Source organism: Pieris napi, chromosome 22 (genome assembly GCF_905475465.1).
Source record: "Pieris napi chromosome 22, ilPieNapi1.2, whole genome shotgun sequence".
In the NCBI taxonomy this organism is placed as follows: domain Eukaryota; kingdom Metazoa; phylum Arthropoda; class Insecta; order Lepidoptera; family Pieridae; genus Pieris; species Pieris napi.
Window position 1 is genome coordinate 1,390,305 of NC_062255.1, and position 19,249 is coordinate 1,409,553.

Here is a 19,249-nt window from a genome sequence, read left to right on the forward strand (position 1 = left end):
TATGGATGTTTGTACATATGATAAGATTCAGAAAGGAGACTTTGTGTTAAGCCATACTAAATCTCAACTTACCTTAACTGAAAATATGAGTATTGCCACACGCAAACACTATCAGACTTATCAGTCAATGAATTCTATAGAACACTATCAGACAAAAGAGTGGCGGAGAGTTTATTGCCAGTTCTTCTCTTCCATTCTACGCCCTTGATTTGGGAACTGGTAGTAAATGTAAATTTAGAAACATTTAATATGTATTTCGTTCATAAATGTAGATTGCGTTACCTAAATGAATAAAAAAAAACAGAAACTTTGTCTGTGGTTCTGTGGTTAAGTTGGTACAAATAAAAACAAAGATAATGTTCACAAATTTATTTCTAATATGACAGGTATACACTAACATCAAATTACAAATGGAAAATACAGAAAAACTATTTTCATCTGTCCCTAGCTTTGCGACATTCCGGAAAAATAACGTTAATGCCCGAATACCACTCAAATATAAGAAGCTACTCAATCGACAAATCTTATTATCAAAACATAGAATCTAAAATAGAAAATTTTAGATTAATAATAAATAAGGTATCACGGCATCTCTCTCTCTCTCTCTCTCTGTCAAATTATGTTATACCCAACGATGAAAAGAGATGTATGAGTAAAAGCTACGCGCCCAAATAAATCGTGGACTAAATTGTGTATAATATGCTTACAATTCTTTCCTTGTACGAAATGGTAACCATAGTAACAAATACATCCACGATTAATAGTAACAGAAATAGACATTAAACAAAAACGAACACCGCGCGCTCTGTACCGCATCTCAAGTCCAACGCCTTGACATACGTCATATAACGTCTGTCAAATCACAACCGCATGACAGACACAAGAACGTGTCATATGTCATTTATAGTCCGCGCCACCACTCATCGCCGATGGGAACCCTGGAACTAAATATGACAGCTCCGTTATTATCTATGCCTTAGGGAACTTTAAAGAAAAATATCTGAAAATATGGGCTTGTAAAATTTGACACCTAATCATTGTCACCGATATTTTCGGACAGACGTTGCCTTTTAACTATAGTTAAGAGACTGTGAAATATTAATTTATTCGTTTTAAGGTAAAACATTAGAAGCAAATCTTGGAGTAGTTCGCGAATTCCATATTAATTTATGTTACATTGGGGTAAATTGTGCCTAGCACTAGCAACATTATACTACGCCGCGCTAGCGCCGCGTCTATCGGAATTCAATGGTGGCGCGGACTCTAACACTCGACCCGTAGAACGATTAACCTATCATTATTACATATTCGTTCAATGATTTCATTACGAATTTCGATATTAAGTCACTCTTATATTTGTATTGGGCTAAAACAAAATAAGCGTCCAGCACCCGTTTTGTGCCGTTTATTATAAAAGCTAACACTACGCTAAACTATTTCTATGCTTACGTTAACACGTGAACTGAATAATTTTGACACAAGGCAACTTATCTTCCTTCCACAGATAATAAACCTTCACAGACAATGCACGTCTAGTATCTGTGTTTAGAGTTGACATTTTCGATACAATTATTTTTTATAGATATTAATTTTGAATTTTACTCCCTTAACCAAAAGAACATAAAGCCCACACTTCTGCACGGTTTATTTATAAATACATTTAAAGCAAGTAGGCGATCAGATTTCTGTGCCCACCGGGAATAGAACCCAGGGACTTTAACCACATATGCCGTGTATATTGTATATATTAAATACATTGTATATTTTTCAGTTCACCTATGAGACTCAATTCAACTACAAATTTATTTCCGCTTATTCGAACCTAGCATATCTATATTAAAACACAAGAAGGTACATTGAAACTTAAATTATTAAAATTGTGTATTGAAGGAAATTAAAATACTTATGTCAATATTTTCTACTGGAAACTCGCGATTTGTATGCTTACAAATAAATAATGAAAAATCTTTTTATAATATTTTTCGAATGGTTTAAAATGACGAAATTTATGTTTGTACTATAACTATCGTGATAGTAAACGTGGAACATAATCGTGAGTATTTTTTTAAACACACAAAGTCGCGGTTATCAGCTAGTTAACACTTGGCTCTTTGTAGTCAGACAATTTTAAATTGATATCCTTATCAATGGCCTTGAACACTTACGACATGTCGTCTATGAATGATATTATCAAACAATTCTAAAAAATATTTTCTCTAAAATATTTTGTAAGACTCAAGAAATGTCGAATCTTTCTTTGATACATGAATAACGTCCACTCAAGACTTTCAAACATTGGTCAGATATTGTTGTGACATAAGGAATTTCCTTGTGTCAAATAAAATGACAGCTGCACTTTCAGGTGGGTACGGTAAAAGACGGAAAAGGTTAAAAATAAATGTCAAATGAAGGTTTTAATATTAATGACAAAAGTACGGTATTTTCGCTTATGTCAATTGTCAAAGCGTTAAGTCAAGTGTCAAGGCCATAGTTGTTGTTTAATTGTCAGTTGTGTGTCTGTGTGAGTGGGTTTTGTGGTGTTTGTGTCTGTGTCTCTGCGGATGGGAGCCACCGTAGACCTCGCGGACAGATCTGAAAATATTTTCCATATATTCAAATTTTATATAAAAAAATGAAACATTCTTAACATTTATTTACGAGTGTTTGAAAATGGCGATATATACAGATGATCCTCATTAAATTCCATAATAGAAGTGATTTTTTAAAATTAATACATTTAAATGAATTATTAGGGTTCTTGATGAAATATTTCACGCTTTTTAAAGTATTTTCCATATTTACATGAAGAAAAACAAACTAATTTTATTTTCTTAAATATAAAAAAAAACCACTAAAAATCTAAAACATATCCATGCAAACACCTAAAGCGATAATAAGCAGTAAAATAAATATTACTAGGATAAGTAGGAACGCCTCCGCCAGTATCTGGAAACGATGCTATACTAAAAATTTGGTACTACCCTCATTAAATATCTATCATAACAACAGGGATTCTCAAATCTACTTTGAATTCTCATTATAAAGTAAAATTATCTCAGTCTTGACTTAACGATAGTTGTATGGAATTCCACCACGCGAGCCCTGTGCGAATTGGTGGATATATGAATTGTATTAAATTTAAAAAAACTCAACCAAATCTTATTCAAAATAAATAAATGATTAATTCTATAAGAAATAAAATATATTTTAGGCAAGTGGAATATGTGGGATGGTTTTAAACAGTCATTTGATTAATTTTTATTTTGGTCTACCCTCACAAAAATTACAATATTATTCAGTTGTTATCACAAAAAGTTATGTTTGTTAACTAGCCGCATATTTACCTTGAAGGTAGAGTGAGTGGGCTGGCGGAAGTTCTTATTGGTCTTCTCGCTGAAGGACGGTGACGACGGGTCTCGCTGTAATATACTAGCTACTTAGCACTACTACTACTGGGATGGGTAGAAAAACTACTATTTATATGAAAAATAGGTTGAAAAATTTTGCTAACCACCTCAAATATAAGCGATAGTAAAAAATCAGGCAAAAATTCTACTTTACCAAAAAATAAAAATATTCAAAAAACCTTAACAATAAATCGCTAAGTTTTAAAACCAATGTTTCCCATTATAAGCTTAAATTTTAAATCAATCAATAAAATATACTGTAAAAATAACACATGCTAGTAACCAAAATAAGTGCGTTTTATAAGATAATAAGGTCCTTGAACAAACGCACAAACTCAAGCGCGCATTATCAATTTGACAGATGGCATTTGACAGTTGACACTTGATGTGACATGTTTACATTGAAACGTAGAACCCGCGAAATTAACTCTAAAAAATAAGTGCAATAAGCGTATCTGAAGGCAGAGTACTCACGCGGTGGGTGAGGCAGCAGGCGGCGCCGGCAAGGCCAGTCTTGGCTCGTGTCTTGGCTCATGCCTTGGCGCGGGGGCAATGGCCGCGCGAGAGCGGGACAACATGCCGGCTCGCTCTTGGAACTCCCTGTCATGCAAAGTTATTGTTGAGCAGTGTTGGTGCATTGGCATTTCTAGCTGATTTCAAGGTCAAAAAGAAATTTAATAAAAAGTGCGTGCGTTCTTTTCAAATTAATTATTACTAAGGTAAAAGCCCCAATAGACGATCAGGTACCAGTATAATATGATGACTCCAATTATTTGTATATCTATATTCTAATCTATATATATAAAAAGAAAATGGTGTTCGTTTGAGGCTCTTTCACGCTTAAAACAACCAACCGAAATTTTTCCTAGATGGTTTATGGCTATTTATTTTTTTAATTCCAACGTTCCTTCATTTTTTTATTTCTGTTTTACTTTTATGAAAATTTTTCCCGCTAATAAAAACAAAAGAGGCTTCCTAGAACCGCAAAACGTCAACATCTGTTAAAAACTCGATTTTCGAAATATTTCAATTTTCTTAGCGGGAAGTTAAAAAGAAGAATAATAAAAATATGAAAAAAAGTAAAATAATGAAACATAAAATTTATTTTAATTCGTCCAGCAAAGCGGGCGCGAAACGGCTAGTGACAATATAAATAAAAAAAAACATCTGCGTTTACTGCACAAGACCTTTTGCAACAGAATTGCTCTCATGCGCCTAAAGAAGTTTCACTTCAAAAAAAATTCTTGAACACTACTTGTAACTAAGTAAAAAAGTTTCCATATACATGGCAAAACAACGTTTGCCGGGTGTCAGCTAGTTAATATATATATATATATATAATTCAATTGTACGTGTGTATGTCACTGAATTCCTCTTAAACGGCTGGACTGATTTGAATGATTTTGTGTCTCGAGTTATTATTGTTTACTTATTTGGTTGGAGGTTAGAATACTTTGCAAAAATGTCTTATGAAATATATTTCGTCTAAACATTAACAGGACAATCTCGTGAAATGAATGATGTACAATGTTTTTAATTACTTTAAGCATTCTAATAAAAACAGTTTAATGAAAAAAATTAATTTTTAATTTGACATCAGATGCGACTGGGGTTTCTAAGAGGAATATTGAAAGAATTGTTAGTGAAGTAAGAGTGAAGTGTGTTGAGCTAGATGGAGCTTAGGTCGAAAAATTAAAAATTATTTACACAAACTACTCTTTTACGTTCTTGGTCGGGCTTAGAACTTTTGGATCCACCCTCGTATGCACATAATATTTATATGTATTTGACACATTTTTATTTATTTAAAACCCACCCAACCTTACTAAAATCAGAGTAGACTAAATATAGCTTGGCAAAAAAGTCATATTTTTAAACATACTGTATTGTGAAATTACATTAGTGTGAGTACTGTGAACGCGCCAGCTTTCGATAACCGGCCTATATCAATCTCGTTGTTCTTGCTAAGGGCCTTTTTTTTTAATAGAACGCACATGGACACTCTCAATGCCAGAGGGCTCGCGAGTGCGTTGATGCCTAGGTTTCAAAAGGGACACAGAACAAGCTTGGTATATTACGCTCGCTGGAAATATTTACTAGGCCAAAGTAGCAGCAATTTGGTATCATGATGCGTCTACTGGGATCTCTGGGCTGGGATATATCAAGATATATATTTATCTTGTTGATACGAGATGAATAGAAGATAAAAAAAAGCATTTAATAAGAACCAATTCAATTAATCAAAGTCATATCCCTAAGTATTACCTGTCAAACTGTTCGGCTTCATCCTCCTCGAGGTTAATGTACTCCTGTCTCTCTTCAGCATCTCCCGAGTAATAGTTCTGTTCCCTCTCGACCACGTGAGCTCGTTCCCCGATGTGGTGGCCTAAAAATGTATGAATCAGAACTAGAAATATATTCTATAGACTTCATGAATCTAAACAGTGCAGCAAGTTAGGAGATAATTTGCATGTAGTGTGTAAATAGTAATTATCCACAGCATACAACCACAACACACACACATTACATTCTTAAAATGAACCTTATTCCTTTTTTTCTTCCATACTTTTTGTGTATTTTGTGTGTTTCGTTGGTAACAAATGTTATGTCTAACTATCTAAATTAGTTCAGCAATTTTGCCACCAACAGACAAACAAAATTAATAACATACCAATAGACATCTTTTTCACACCAGTACGTGAGTCCTGAAGCGTCTTGCGTGTTTCCTTTACTCCATTTGGTCCAATCTTAGTGCTGCTAGAGGAACTGTATACCTTTAAAATATTTTTTATACTTTTAATTATAGCCTGGAATTAAAAATAACTTGGATATACCCAAACATTGACAATGGGTCACACAGAGACTGATACACTAATAGTATACAGAGGTATACCCTTTTTTATTGGGAATGGAGGGAAATGAACAGGCTCTCAAAATACGTCCATCTGTAATGCCGGGGGCTTGCGGGTGGATGTGTTGCCGACCTGTCAGAGACTGGTACACTAAGTGGCCTCTAAGTTGTATCAAATCGGAAATACTGGGAGCCGGTTCCACAAGAGCGGTAAAAAGTGCCTTAAAAAGTGTGATTAGAAATGGAATTTGGTACTGTTCGATTCTCGACGTTCGATTATGAAATTCAGCCACAGGTCTGAACAATTCTTCAGAGAGCTCCCCATGATAAATGCGGTAGAAGAAACATATATAATTAAATTTGGACAACAAAAGAATAACTGTTTATAATAATTTGTTACATTTCATTCCAAAATTTGGGTTTACTTCCATGACCACTACTAACAAGATTGTTTCATTAATACTTTGAATATGAATTATTTCTGTAAATGATCGAGATGTCAAAAGATTAGGAAACCTAAAACCAACAACTACCAAACCTATTTCCAAAAAATATGGAAATAGGTTTGGTAGTTGTAGATTGGTAGATTTTCATATCCATATGAATTGTTTAATACATTTAATTCCCTTGGTAACACAAGACCAATCAATAGAACTTTATCTCTGTCTTTTGAATGTAGACGGTTGATTGCTATGTTAATAGCATACAATATTAACAAGGTTATAGCTAATATAACAAATTCTAGGATTAGTGACGAGACTGTGTTGCCTAGTTACACTAACAACACAGTGATTGATAATATATCTTTATGTTGTACGAAGGAGGGTCCACCTATAATACCAACATACTTGGAGGCCAATACCAGTCAGATAGAGTATACTCTTCCTGCTGGAACACATACCTTAGGTTATTCTACAACTGTAGAGGTCACTCCGGATAGTACTTTAAACTAGGCTGTAAGACAACAGAAGTTAACCGTTTAAATAATCAATTATTATTTGTGGATAATAAAAAGGTAGCTTCTGGCAATTTAACATGTTGTAATAAACCAAAAGGAAAGCAACATACTTTAAGATTATTTCATCAGAATATTCAAGGTTGCTCTTCCAAATTACTGGAAATAGAAATGTTTTTAGAAAAAACCAAGTTCGATATTATTTGTTTAACTGAACATTGGTTAAATGATCATCAGATAATGTCTATTAATTATGAAAATTATTGTGTAGTTAGCTATTTCAGCCGGAAGTGTATGATACACGGTGGATCATTAATATTAATCAAAAATTCTGTTAAATCTAAAGAAAGGAAAGACATTATCAGATTGTCAGTTGAACATTCTATAGAATTGTCCTGTGTCGAGCTCGATAGGCATGTTGTAGTATGTGTTTACAGACCTCCGGGCTATCAGAATCTATCTGTATTTGATTCTGTAATGGAAGATGTGTTAAAAAAACTTAGTACTAGTAGTAAATCAATCATCATAAGTGGTGATTTTAATATTAACTTATTAGAAACAAACTCAAATAGTATCAGATTAATAAGTCTTTTTAAATCATTTAATCTGTCTAATGTTTTTATGGAACCAACTAGAGTGACAGCTTCTTCTGCCACTTGTATAGATAATATTTTTTGTAATTGTGATTACTTACATAAAGAAATTGTTAATAAATTGCCTTCTGATCACAGTGGACAAACAATAACGTTTTGTGCCTACATACCTGTACAAAAAATTCAAATAAGGTATAGGCCAATTACATGTAAAAATTTAGAGAAATTAAATAATACCTTGACCAGTAAATTGTGTGTTCAAAACTTTAATAATATTTGGGACCCTAATGAGTTCTATGCGGAGTTTTTTACCTTGTTAAAATCGCAATTTAATGACATTGTTCCACAAAAGACAAAAAGTATTTACACCAAGTTCTTATTTAGTGATTGGGCGACTCCAGGTATTCGTAAGAGCAGGGATAAACTTTTTGAACTGTATGGCCTAAGGCAACATGTAAAAAATACAAACTTTCATCAGCATGTTGCGAAATATTCAAAAACTTTTAAAAGTGTGTGCAAAATTGCTAAAGCACTGTATATTAGTAATAAAATAAAATCAGCGGATGACAAAATAAAAACTACCTGGCAAATAATAAATAATGAAACTGGTAGAAAAAAACAGCGTAATACTGAATTTAACTTAGAGACTGCACATGGCCCAATAAACTCAAATGCAGAAATAGCTCAGGAATTTGAAAACTTTTTTATCAATATTCCCTTTAAAACTATCGAAGCTTTAAGTTCATCATCCGCACTTTCTTTTGCGTTACTAACGAAGAATGTAAGGGCATGCCCTACGGAGTTTCGATTTCAATATACAAACCCCCAGGCTGTTATCAAAGCTTTTAAAGATCTTAAAATTAAATCTACAGAAGATCTTTGGGGATTGTCTGTAAAAGTCTGTAGTTCTATCATCGAAACTATTGCGCCTTATTTAGCTTTCATATTTAACACCAGCATAGACCAAGGAGTCTTTCCGAATCTCATGAAACACAGTAAAGTAGTTCCGTTGTTCAAATCCGGTGATAGTAAAGAACCCAATAATTATAGACCTGTGTCAATTCTGCCAGCTCTCAGTAAGGTGTTTGAAAAGTTAATGCTCAATCAAATGTTATGTCACTTTAATAAAAACTCCATCTTTCATGAACAACAGTACGGTTTCACCAAAGGGCGTTGTACAACTGACGCCGGTGTCTCCCTAATCAAGAACATTTTTAACGCTTGGGAGGAAGCACAAGATGCCATTGGAATCTTTTGCGACCTTTCGAAGGCGTTCGATTGCGTAAACCATGAGACTCTTCTGCTGAAACTTAATCACTACGGGATTAAGAACAAAGCTCTGGACTTACTAAGATCTTACTTGAAAAACAGACAGGTTAAAGTTCAGGTTAACGGCATAAACTCGTTAGGGTCTGAAATTACAATGGGCGTTCCTCAAGGTTCAATATTGGGTCCATTCCTCTTTTTAGTATACATAAATGATTTACCCCAATTAGTTCAGAATAAACCGAAGATGGTGTTATTTGCAGATGACACATCATTGATTTTTAAAGTAGATCGACGGTCACAAAATCGTGACGACGTGAATAACTCTATTCTTCGGGTCCAAAATTGGTTTACGGTAAACAATTTGGCACTGAATGATAAAAAAACTAAATGTATTAGATTTACGTTGCCAAATGTTAAAAGTAAGGAATGTGACATAATGTTGAATGAAGGAAAACTGGAATTTATTAATCAAACGGTTTTCCTAGGCATCACGCTAGACGAGAAGTTACAATGGGGACCTCATATCACATCTCTTGCGGGGCGGCTGAGCTCAGCCGTTTATGCGGTTAGAAAGATAAGATATTTAACCAATGTAGAAACTGCGCGTTTGGTCTATTTTAGCTACTTTCACAGCATAATGTCTTACGGCATTTTACTGTGGGGTCGGGCTGCTGACATAGAATCCATTTTTATTTTGCAAAAGAGAGCGGTCAGAGCCATTTATAATCTACGTCGTTGCGAATCTCTCAGGGAACTATTTAAAAAGATTAATATTATGACAGTACCTTGCCAATTCATTTATGAAAATATTATGTATGTAAGAAAGAATCTACATCTTTTTAGTAAAATAAATGAAAGACATAATTTTAGTACTAGAAATAAAGATAAAATAGCTCAACCATCTTTCAGATTAGCCAAAGTTCAAAATTCATTTATGGGGTACTGTGTGAAATGTTACAATAAAATACCTTGTGACATTTTAAAACTAAATGAACGAAAATTTAAATGTTTTATTAAAAGTACACTTTGTAAACAAGCATATTACAAATTAGATGATTATATTCAAGATAAGAATGCTTGGAAACATGCTGGTCCTGCTCCATAGGACAATCCTATGATTGGCTCTATAGCCTGGACAAAATCAAATTGGTTGCTGTTTTTTTGCTTTAATGCTACAAATGTAATTATTATTATTATTATTATTTTTTTTTTTTTTTAACTCACACACTGTTTTGTTGTGTTTTTTTTAAATATTTTTTTACTCTTTAATGTTAATATTCTACGGTTTCGATATTTGTAAATATGTGAGGAACATGTATACTAACTTTTTTAGTATAGTAGTTTATTCTAAGAGTACATTGTCTTCACATATAATTATTTAACAAATGTAACAAAATATTGTAAACCTATTTTAAAAGAGTAAGTGTGGAGTTTCTTGCCCATTCTTCTCCACACGAAACTACCTTTTGGAAGGGGCAACTAGAATCATCTTTATATTTTATTTTTTTTGACGTTCAAAAGTGCCATTTTAGATGGTCTAATTGAAATAAACGATTTGACTTTGACTTTGACAATAAATATTGTTATTTAATACTTTTTAGTGCAGTTTGGAGTTAGTTCTAAGTTTTAAAAGAATTTATTAAACAAAAATAATTTATTTATTTACACTTTGTTGCTTTATAATATAAAAATTTAACAAAATTACAAGTAAAGGAAACTGGCGGCCTTATCGCTTTCGAGCGATCTCTACCAGACAACCACTGTGAGAAAAGAAAATGTATTTAATTACATAAGGTAGGCAAAAAGTGCAAAAATACATGTATTACATATACTTGTAAAGAAAAAGAAACTAAACAGGAACAAAAAAAAGCAAACTAAACTACTAAAGGATACATTTAAAAAAAATTATACTAATAATAATAAAAAGTGCACATGTATCATTTTAATTTAATTTAAGATCAGTCTCACGTCAATAATATAAAATCACAAAAAAATATGTTTACATTGTATTCAGGACATTATTTACCTGTGGTTTACCATGAGGTCCACTTGACATGACAACAGTGCTGCTGCTAAATGAACTGCCGGCTCCCATGGCAGCGTTAGTCAGATCTGCTGTAGTATACATTTCCTAATTACTACATGTAAGATGTACAGTCACAAATGGTCGGGACTTTGCTTTATCAAAAACATATTGTACAGGAGACTTACTTAGCCGTTAGTCTCAACTTTCTGTTCTCAACAACAGTGTGAATTATGTAAAATATTCATATTTGAACCTTGCCTAGCAGCTGGAGCAAGCAAGTCTCAACCCTGGGGTGGAGTTTTTAAACCACCGCTGTAAACAATTAGATCTTTCTTTCTTTGGGTGCATTTAGGTAGGGTGATCATCTACTTGCCAATATCAGTAGAGCTGATTTTGTTTACTGACTGCTTTGTTTGAATTCTGACAACTGTACATTGAATATATATTCTAATAAGCTATTTATTTGTATTAACTGTCAATTTATTTCATTTATATTATTTGTAATCATTATAAACCATTTCATCAATTACATAGTAAGGTAAATTAAGAAAACGGAAATGTGTCTATCACCAACTATTTTTCCCACATTTAACATACCTGAGAATAATCTGTTAAGTGAAGGCATTTGGGGCATAAAAGGCATAAGAGAGCTGCCATGTGGAGGTCCCATGATGGAGAGGCGACTATCACCAAGCATGCCAAATGGATCCGAAAACATTGAGTTCATCATGTTGTTCATTTGACGGATGTGCCGCATGTGAGATCTGTAATATGATTTTGAAATGACTATTCAAACTGTTAAAGTATATAACAGTAGCGGTATTCTTCATTATTATTGATATTTCAAGAGATTATGTAACTATAACATTTATTTACTGAGAAATTATCTTCAATTAAATGTGAAATCAAGCCTCCTATAGTAAACTAATTCTAATATACAATGTGAAGGATTTTATGAACATAAATAATTAATTGTCTGACTGAATTAATGACTGTCAAGTTCAGGAGTTGGTTAATAATATCATGTAGTTCTTGATAAAAGGGAAATATCAAGTAAATTTAAAAATATTAATATAATATTTGCCCAGGTTTGATATCTACATACCAAATTTGATAACTTTAATCTTGTATGGGCCTTGAATTACCTACTAATTAACAACACTATCAAAAAAGTGATTATAATTAAGATTATTTGTAATTATTTAGTTCTGGTGCCCTTTACTGGTGTGAATTACATCAATTATTGCAACATTTGAGAAGTTTAAACAGGTTAGTAGTAAAAATGTGAAAATAAATGTGACGTTTTTCATGGTGGGTAGACTAGTTGTAATGAAACTTTTAACAATATCATCATATCTCCACATGTACAGTACAAGCTCACAATTAAATGTAGTTATTCAGCATTAAATGTTTATATGTATGTATTATCTGGTGAATTGCTATACTGTAGTGTTGCAATGAAAATTTTCCATTCCCCACTAATTATGGCCGTTCAATACAAAACAATATGCAAAAGGTCAGTTTTTATAGTTACAGTTAGTTTTACTTCTTGTTGGCTTATAGAACTATTTAAAATACCAATTAATCTACTGAACAATATATTTCTTTCTTACCCAAAGAATGGATCGTCCTCCACGTCGGCCATCAAAGATCCGTAAAGAGACATTTTTACTTGATCAACTAAAACAAGTGTCGGAGAAAGAGTATAAGTCTTCGCTTTAGATTAGAGAATCTATCCTTTAGTAGAGTTTATAGTTTTAGACCTTGTGTTCGCGATGTAACTCGAATGAAAAAATCGAAATCTCTAGCAAAAATATCAACGCGCTCGACGATCAATCACGGATTTCGATTGACAATTGACTATTGAGTATTGACCACTGAATATTTTTTTTTAAATTAGCATCTCTATGCGAACAAAGATTAATCCACAGAATCAAGCATGGTTCACCAGTGTTAGGCACATTAATATCATTATTATTATAATTAGATAGTATATTTACGTTAAAGTAATATTGGGGCTAATAAGTTACATGACAAATATTTGAAAATATCATATTCCTTTTTCGTGATAGTAGCTAGATATTCAAACAGTGTATCCAACACTGAAGGAAGATTTTTTTTATCACAAGTTCTGTCTCCATCCTTTTTCAGCATTTCATATAAAAACCCTAAATGTCCTTTATTAATTTAACAAAGCTAATTTAATTACTATTTAAAATGAAACAGACCCAGGGCCATGTGACTACCATATATGCTAATACAGTATTATTTCATGCCACATTGTATAAATTTCTATTTAATCTAAAACAAACAACATTGTTAGTACATTTAGTTATTACTAATATTAAAATTACTATTAGCTTTTAATTCAATCAAGCACAATATTATGTTGACTCAATTATTGACAATGTTATTTTGGGCATTATACAAATAATAAGTTCACTCATAACGGCGTTTCAAACTATATTTCAACAGTACTAAACAAACTTACATAAACAACTTTAAATTAAACCACAAACACTTGTTATAAAAATTATGCAAACACAAGTTAATATCTATGGAAGCGACCGCGATGGCTAGGATAATGTGCTTCAGTTTTGCCGTCGCCATGAAACGTCCAAGCTGCGGATGTTGGATAAGAAGTATAAACCATATCCTGTAAGCCATTTCTGCCCTTAAGATTTTTTTCCGCATAGTCCTAAAATTCAAATAGAATATTAATATTATAAAAATATTACTATAGTACATAAATATAACAATTAATAGTAAACAAAACAAACCTTTTCTGGTTTTATTGGATTGGGTTTATTTTGTACGGGAACATCGCCGATGTGATCGTATCTCACGGGCTCAATACGATTTAACTGTCCACTAATAGCGGAGTCACCGCCGACTCTTTCTACAGGAATATTACTGTGCATTCGTGTATCTTGCTTCATATTCAAATGCCTTTCAGAATGAGTAGGTGCATCAACAGGTGATTCCGACACATTCTGTTTTGTGTAAGATTGTGAGCCCTTAAATTGTTTATAAATCTGCTGAAGTTGACTTCTGCTTGGTGTTTTTTCTGTTGGTTTTTCACCCATAAGCGCTGTTTTGCTCACAGTGGGCTTAACTTTAGAGTACTTGCTATTAACATTCATGGGTTGAGGAGATAGGGTTTGCGGTAGACTTGGCATTACAGGACGATACATATTTGCAGGCAACTTTTCGACGGGCTGCCCTAGTGTATTGAAATACGCAGGTTCGCTGCTCTTCTTGACATTTAAATTGTGGTATATCTTTTGTTTTGTTGTGTCTACTGGGAATATTGGTTCTTTAATAATAGGTAGTACTACGCTTTGTTGTTGCGGTGTTTGACGCTGTGGTGGCAGTATATTAGTCCTTATAGAAGGATCTTCTGGTATTGTTGATAGATTTTGACCAGCAGTATTTAGATCAACCATTTCTTGTGCCTGCTGTGGAGTGTTATATATATAATGTTGATTTTGTACTGGTGTATTACTTTGCTGCTGATATTCGTTTGATTGATTGTTGTTTGAAATTTGTGTCTGAAGGTTCGTGTTTGGTGACGGGATCACGGTGTTTTGATGTGTGGGTAGTATCTGACCTGTATTCTGAATAGTGTTTGGGTGAGCTTCCGATGTAACAGATGGCTCTAGAATCTTTGAGATATTTTGGTTGTTATTCATCATCTTCTGCATTGTATTCATGGCTACTTGTTGTTGGTTTGCTGGATTCATTTGAATAGCAATAGCCATAGGATCAAAACCTAGGTCACCACCAAGACCTTGCATTACTCCTGGAAATATTTGATTAAATTTTGTCATGCCTTGTGTATGTTGCCCATACGACGGTTGATCCAAAGGTGTTTGTTTTATTGTATTAGATAGCGAATTCGAAGTATTCGCCGCATACATCTGCTGTGGATTTAAATTATTCCTCATCTTATCGTTATGTCGAGCATAACTATTAGCAGGTGCTGTCAATGGAGTTACTCCAACTATTCCGTGAGGAGACTGTGGAGCGTCAATTATCATTGGCCCCGTCAGCCCTTGCTGTGGTTGCACTGGTTTACTTACTGATTCTCCATTAATCATATTTACAATTTGAGGTCCCATGCCTCCAAAATACTGTTGATTAGGCGCAATTCCGGAAGGTGGAGCGTTTTGCATCATTTGAGTATTTGCACCCACCGGTTGCATTTGCGATGTGTGTGGATTAAAGGCATTCATGTGATGAGCATTAGTTTTATTCAGAGCTGGATCGTGACCATGTACAAGCCCTTGTTGCATGATACCCATTTTGCTACCTAATTCATTGTTCATAATAGTGTTTGTAGGGCCAAGTGAACTAAGGTCATTATACACTTCTTTAACTACTGGTTGCATAAGATTTTTGTTTAAATAGCTATACGTATCAGAATATAACTTAGGGGCGTTGCATTGACCCATGCACGTATATGGACTTTGTGGTGCAGAATTCATTGAATAAGAATCTCCACAACATGGGCTGTGTTGGTGACACCCATGACAAGGTGCGGCATGGCAACCATATCCATGACCTCCCTGTTGAGGGTATGAATTATTCATGTAGTTCATTTGAGGCGTTGTCCCAAATAGTTTTCCCATACAACCACTGAAATCATGAAATAACTTTTGTAACAGTTTTATAGATAGTAAATAAATGCAAGCAAGGCTACCGATGTGTGAAATATGTATGGGCAGCGGTTATCACTTAATTCTAAACGTATGTTTAAAAGTAAGTTTTATATTAAAAATAATACAATATTTATACCAATCTGCACTTTGCAACTGATTTACTACGCTCCCCAACTCGCTGAGTATCCTTTGTTTATTCAAAGTCATTTCAATTTTATCAAGAAAACTTTAAATTTTGTTACTTACTACAATTTTGAATCTACTAAAATTTACTGTGTAATGAAAATCACATAATATGCCAAATTTATCTTTTGTTTTAAAAATGTTGTCGTTTTTATATAATTAGTTTTTTTTAATTATTCAACCAGTATTTTTTTCAGAAAAATACTGTTCTGTATATTTATTATTATGTGCTAGCCGCTAATTGATTAATTGTGAAATGCGTATTTAAAATAATACGAGTAATTGAATAGTAATAAATTAGACATAGTCTACTACTGCAAGTACTGTGATGCACGTCAGTATTCTACCTTAACGGTTGACAATATGGCAATGACTTATGACGTTTAATGTTAATATGTATGAAATTTGGACTTGTCAACAACAGCTAATGCAAAGCAATTATCAAAGTCTATCGAATAATTTCATGAAATATTTTGCTCATTTTGAGATTGTTGCCGACCTGGTTCAAACGCATTCACGCGATATTGAATATTAAAATACTCATTTAGTATATTATTATCAGTAAAGTAGATAATAAATATATTTTTTTACTCAGATTTATCAGTATAATTAAATTTAAGTACATACTAAAATAGTGACTTGTGATACAATAATTATAAAGCAGTGTTTCTTGATTGTGTGCAACTTCGTAATTAGGCGGCGGTGTTCGCAGTTCATCGTTGAGTAATCGAGGTAATTATAAAATACCAAAATGGGTAAAAAAGTATTCGTAGTTGGTGTCGGAATGACAAAATTTGTAAAACCTAGTGCGGATAAGGATTACCCAGATTTTGGAAAGGAGGCCGTAATTGACGCCTTGGCTGATGCTCGTATTAAATACGAGGATGTGCAGCAAGCAGTTTGCGGTTACGTTTTCGGGGATTCTACATGTGGCCAACGAGTTCTCTATCAAATTGGTATGACTGGTATACCCATTTACAATGTGAATAATAACTGCTCCACTGGTTCTAATGCACTATTTCTAGCCAAGCAACTAATCGAAGGCGGCATTTCTGACATTGTATTGGCTGTAGGTTTTGAAAAAATGACACCTGGAGCCCTAAGCGGAGGTGTATACACAGATAGAACTAATCCAATCGATAGACACACCCTTAAAATGGCAGAACTCGCAGATTTAACAGGAGCTCCAATCACTGCACAATACTTTGGAAATGCTGGTTTAGAACACATGAAGAAGTATGGCAGTACAGAAGTACATGTAGCAAAAATTGCTGCAAAAAATCACCGCCATGGTGCCAAAAATCCTCGTGCTCAAGGAAACCGTGTATACACTGTTGAAGAGGTGTTAAAATCAAGAAAAATATATGGACCACTTACAAAACTAGCTTGTTGTCCAACCAGTGATGGTGCTGGAGCTGCTGTACTTATGTCAGAGGATGCAGTGATCCGGTATGGGTTACAAAACAAAGCTGTTGAAATCATTGGCATGGAAATGGCCACTGATACTGAGGCTGTTTTTAAAGAAAACAGTCTAATGAAGGTAGCAGGAGCTGATATGACCGCACTAGCCGCTAAGCGTTTGTATGCTAAAACTGGAATTTCTCCAATGCAAGTAGATGTAGTTGAATTACATGATTGCTTTGCTACTAATGAGTTGATTACATATGAAGGGCTCCAACTCTGTGGGGAAGGTGAGGCAGGCAAGTTTATTGATGCTGGAGATAATACTTATGGTGGACGTGTAGTTGTGAATCCAAGTGGAGGTTTGATAGCCAAAGGGCATCCTTTGGGTGCAACGGGACTTGCTCAATGTTCAGAATTAGTATGGCAACTACGTGGAGAGGCTGGTGACAGACAGGTTCGTAGTTTAATAGTTGATGGCTGACAGAACACTACATATTACATTACATGGTCACAGTTAAAGCGTGTGTAGTCCTATGGTGGGGCCCATAATTGTGCTGTCGCTTTGTTTGTAAGGCTTGAATATGACATTGAATGTTTGTTTTTATTCACATAGATATGGTGAAATTCGCAAATAAAACTCTGAATCATGTGAAATCTTTGTAACAATGTCTACTTTGTCGCACTATGTTGTATATGTTGACCTACACTTTCATTATATATAGATGTTGGTGAATTCGTCAGAAAATATACAAATGTTGCTGGAGTTGAATGTTTAAAAATCTCTTAATGAAAATATATTATGTATTGTTTTACAAGATCGGGCATTCGGACATTGCTCCTGCAACTGATAACAAATTATTGATAACGTTGTTTTGCTGCACTAATATTTAAATGTACTTTTTGTCCAGTTACTTTATGTCACAGATATCAAGTAACTTGCCTTAAATTATAGTTTGATGATGGCGAAGTAAAGTTTCTTTTGACATTACCTCATTGAACTTATTCTGTAATTGGAAGTTAAATAAACAAGAATGTTTAAGAAATGTGCCGTTAATTCCAGATTTATAAATTGTTTTTCTTACAGGTGCCACGCGCGCGAATCGCACTACAACACAATTTAGGTATTGGCGGAGCAGTTGTTCTCACGATGTATCGCAAAGGATTCCAGAATGCCACAACCAACCAGGTTGCAGCAATCTCCGATAACCCTGAGGAGTTCAAAGTATTCAAATACATGAAGATTCTCGAAGATGCAATGGCGAACGACGAAGACAAACTGATCGAAAAAGTCAGAGGCATCTATGGATTCAAAGTTAAGGGTCCAGGGGGAGCAGAGGGGTACTGGGTGATCAACGCGAAGGAGGGCAAGGGCAAAGTGTCATACAATGGCAAGGACAAATGTGACGTCACATTCACGATCAACGACAACGACGTCGTCGACCTTATCTCTGGAAAACTGAATCCGCAGAAGGCATTTTTCCAGGGCAAAATCAAGATCCAAGGCAACATGGGCCTTGCGATGAAATTGACTGATTTGCAACGCACTGCCGCGGGAAGAATCGACGCAATTCGCTCGAAACTGTAAATTATCTTAAACCGGTTTCTACCGGTAATAACAAAAATCTGGGTTACGGTGCGGGCACAGGGCATTTAATGTAAATAATTTTCATTACAGTAGTGCAATAGTTAAATAATCGAATGTATTGAAATAATCATTCCATTTTTTGTATAAAATGGGTCTATGATAGTATTGTTGAGATGTTTTTATCGATTAAAATTTTATATATTGAATCTTTGTTTAATTTCGACATTGTTTTACTGAAGTTCGCGATGATGATGCAACTTTTGAGGGCAAAGTTTAGACTTTGAATAATGTAATGTTAAATAAATTACAATATAA

General features: G+C 34.0%; 3 protein-coding genes across 5 annotated transcripts; 1 reads left to right on the plus strand and 2 right to left on the minus strand.

The window, feature by feature from the left end:
* Positions 1 to 354: 354 nt before the first annotated feature.
* Positions 355 to 12,966, minus strand: LOC125060659 (myeloid leukemia factor). Of its 3 annotated transcripts, XM_047665648.1 has the most exons (9): positions 12,715 to 12,966; positions 11,699 to 11,865; positions 11,102 to 11,190; positions 6,079 to 6,181; positions 5,673 to 5,793; positions 3,882 to 4,007; positions 3,345 to 3,419; positions 2,917 to 2,946; positions 355 to 2,592 (listed from the first exon to the last, which is right to left on the minus strand). In XM_047665648.1, coding segments are annotated over exons 1-9 (765 nt in total). In that variant the 5' UTR covers positions 12,768 to 12,966; the 3' UTR covers positions 355 to 2,591. The 3 variants fall into 3 exon arrangements, with proteins under 3 accessions (XP_047521604.1, XP_047521603.1, XP_047521605.1); XM_047665647.1 differs by lacking the exon at positions 2,917 to 2,946; XM_047665649.1 differs by lacking the exons at positions 2,917 to 2,946; positions 3,345 to 3,419 and having other exon boundaries at positions 12,715 to 12,965.
* Positions 12,967 to 13,549: 583 nt separating this feature from the next.
* Positions 13,550 to 16,080, minus strand: LOC125060655 (probable serine/threonine-protein kinase DDB_G0280133). The gene is made up of 3 exons (XM_047665644.1): positions 15,899 to 16,080; positions 13,882 to 15,739; positions 13,550 to 13,799 (listed from the first exon to the last, which is right to left on the minus strand). The coding sequence occupies exons 1-3, from the start codon at positions 15,967 to 15,969 to the stop codon at positions 13,650 to 13,652; spliced, it is 2,079 nt and encodes a 692-aa protein (XP_047521600.1). The 5' UTR covers positions 15,970 to 16,080; the 3' UTR covers positions 13,550 to 13,649.
* A 328-nt stretch (positions 16,081 to 16,408) lies between these two features.
* Positions 16,409 to 19,140, plus strand: LOC125060656 (sterol carrier protein 2). Its single transcript, XM_047665645.1, has 2 exons — positions 16,409 to 17,803; positions 18,434 to 19,140. The coding sequence occupies exons 1-2, from the start codon at positions 16,697 to 16,699 to the stop codon at positions 18,932 to 18,934; spliced, it is 1,608 nt and encodes a 535-aa protein (XP_047521601.1). The 5' UTR covers positions 16,409 to 16,696; the 3' UTR covers positions 18,935 to 19,140.
* Positions 19,141 to 19,249: the final 109 nt, after the last annotated feature.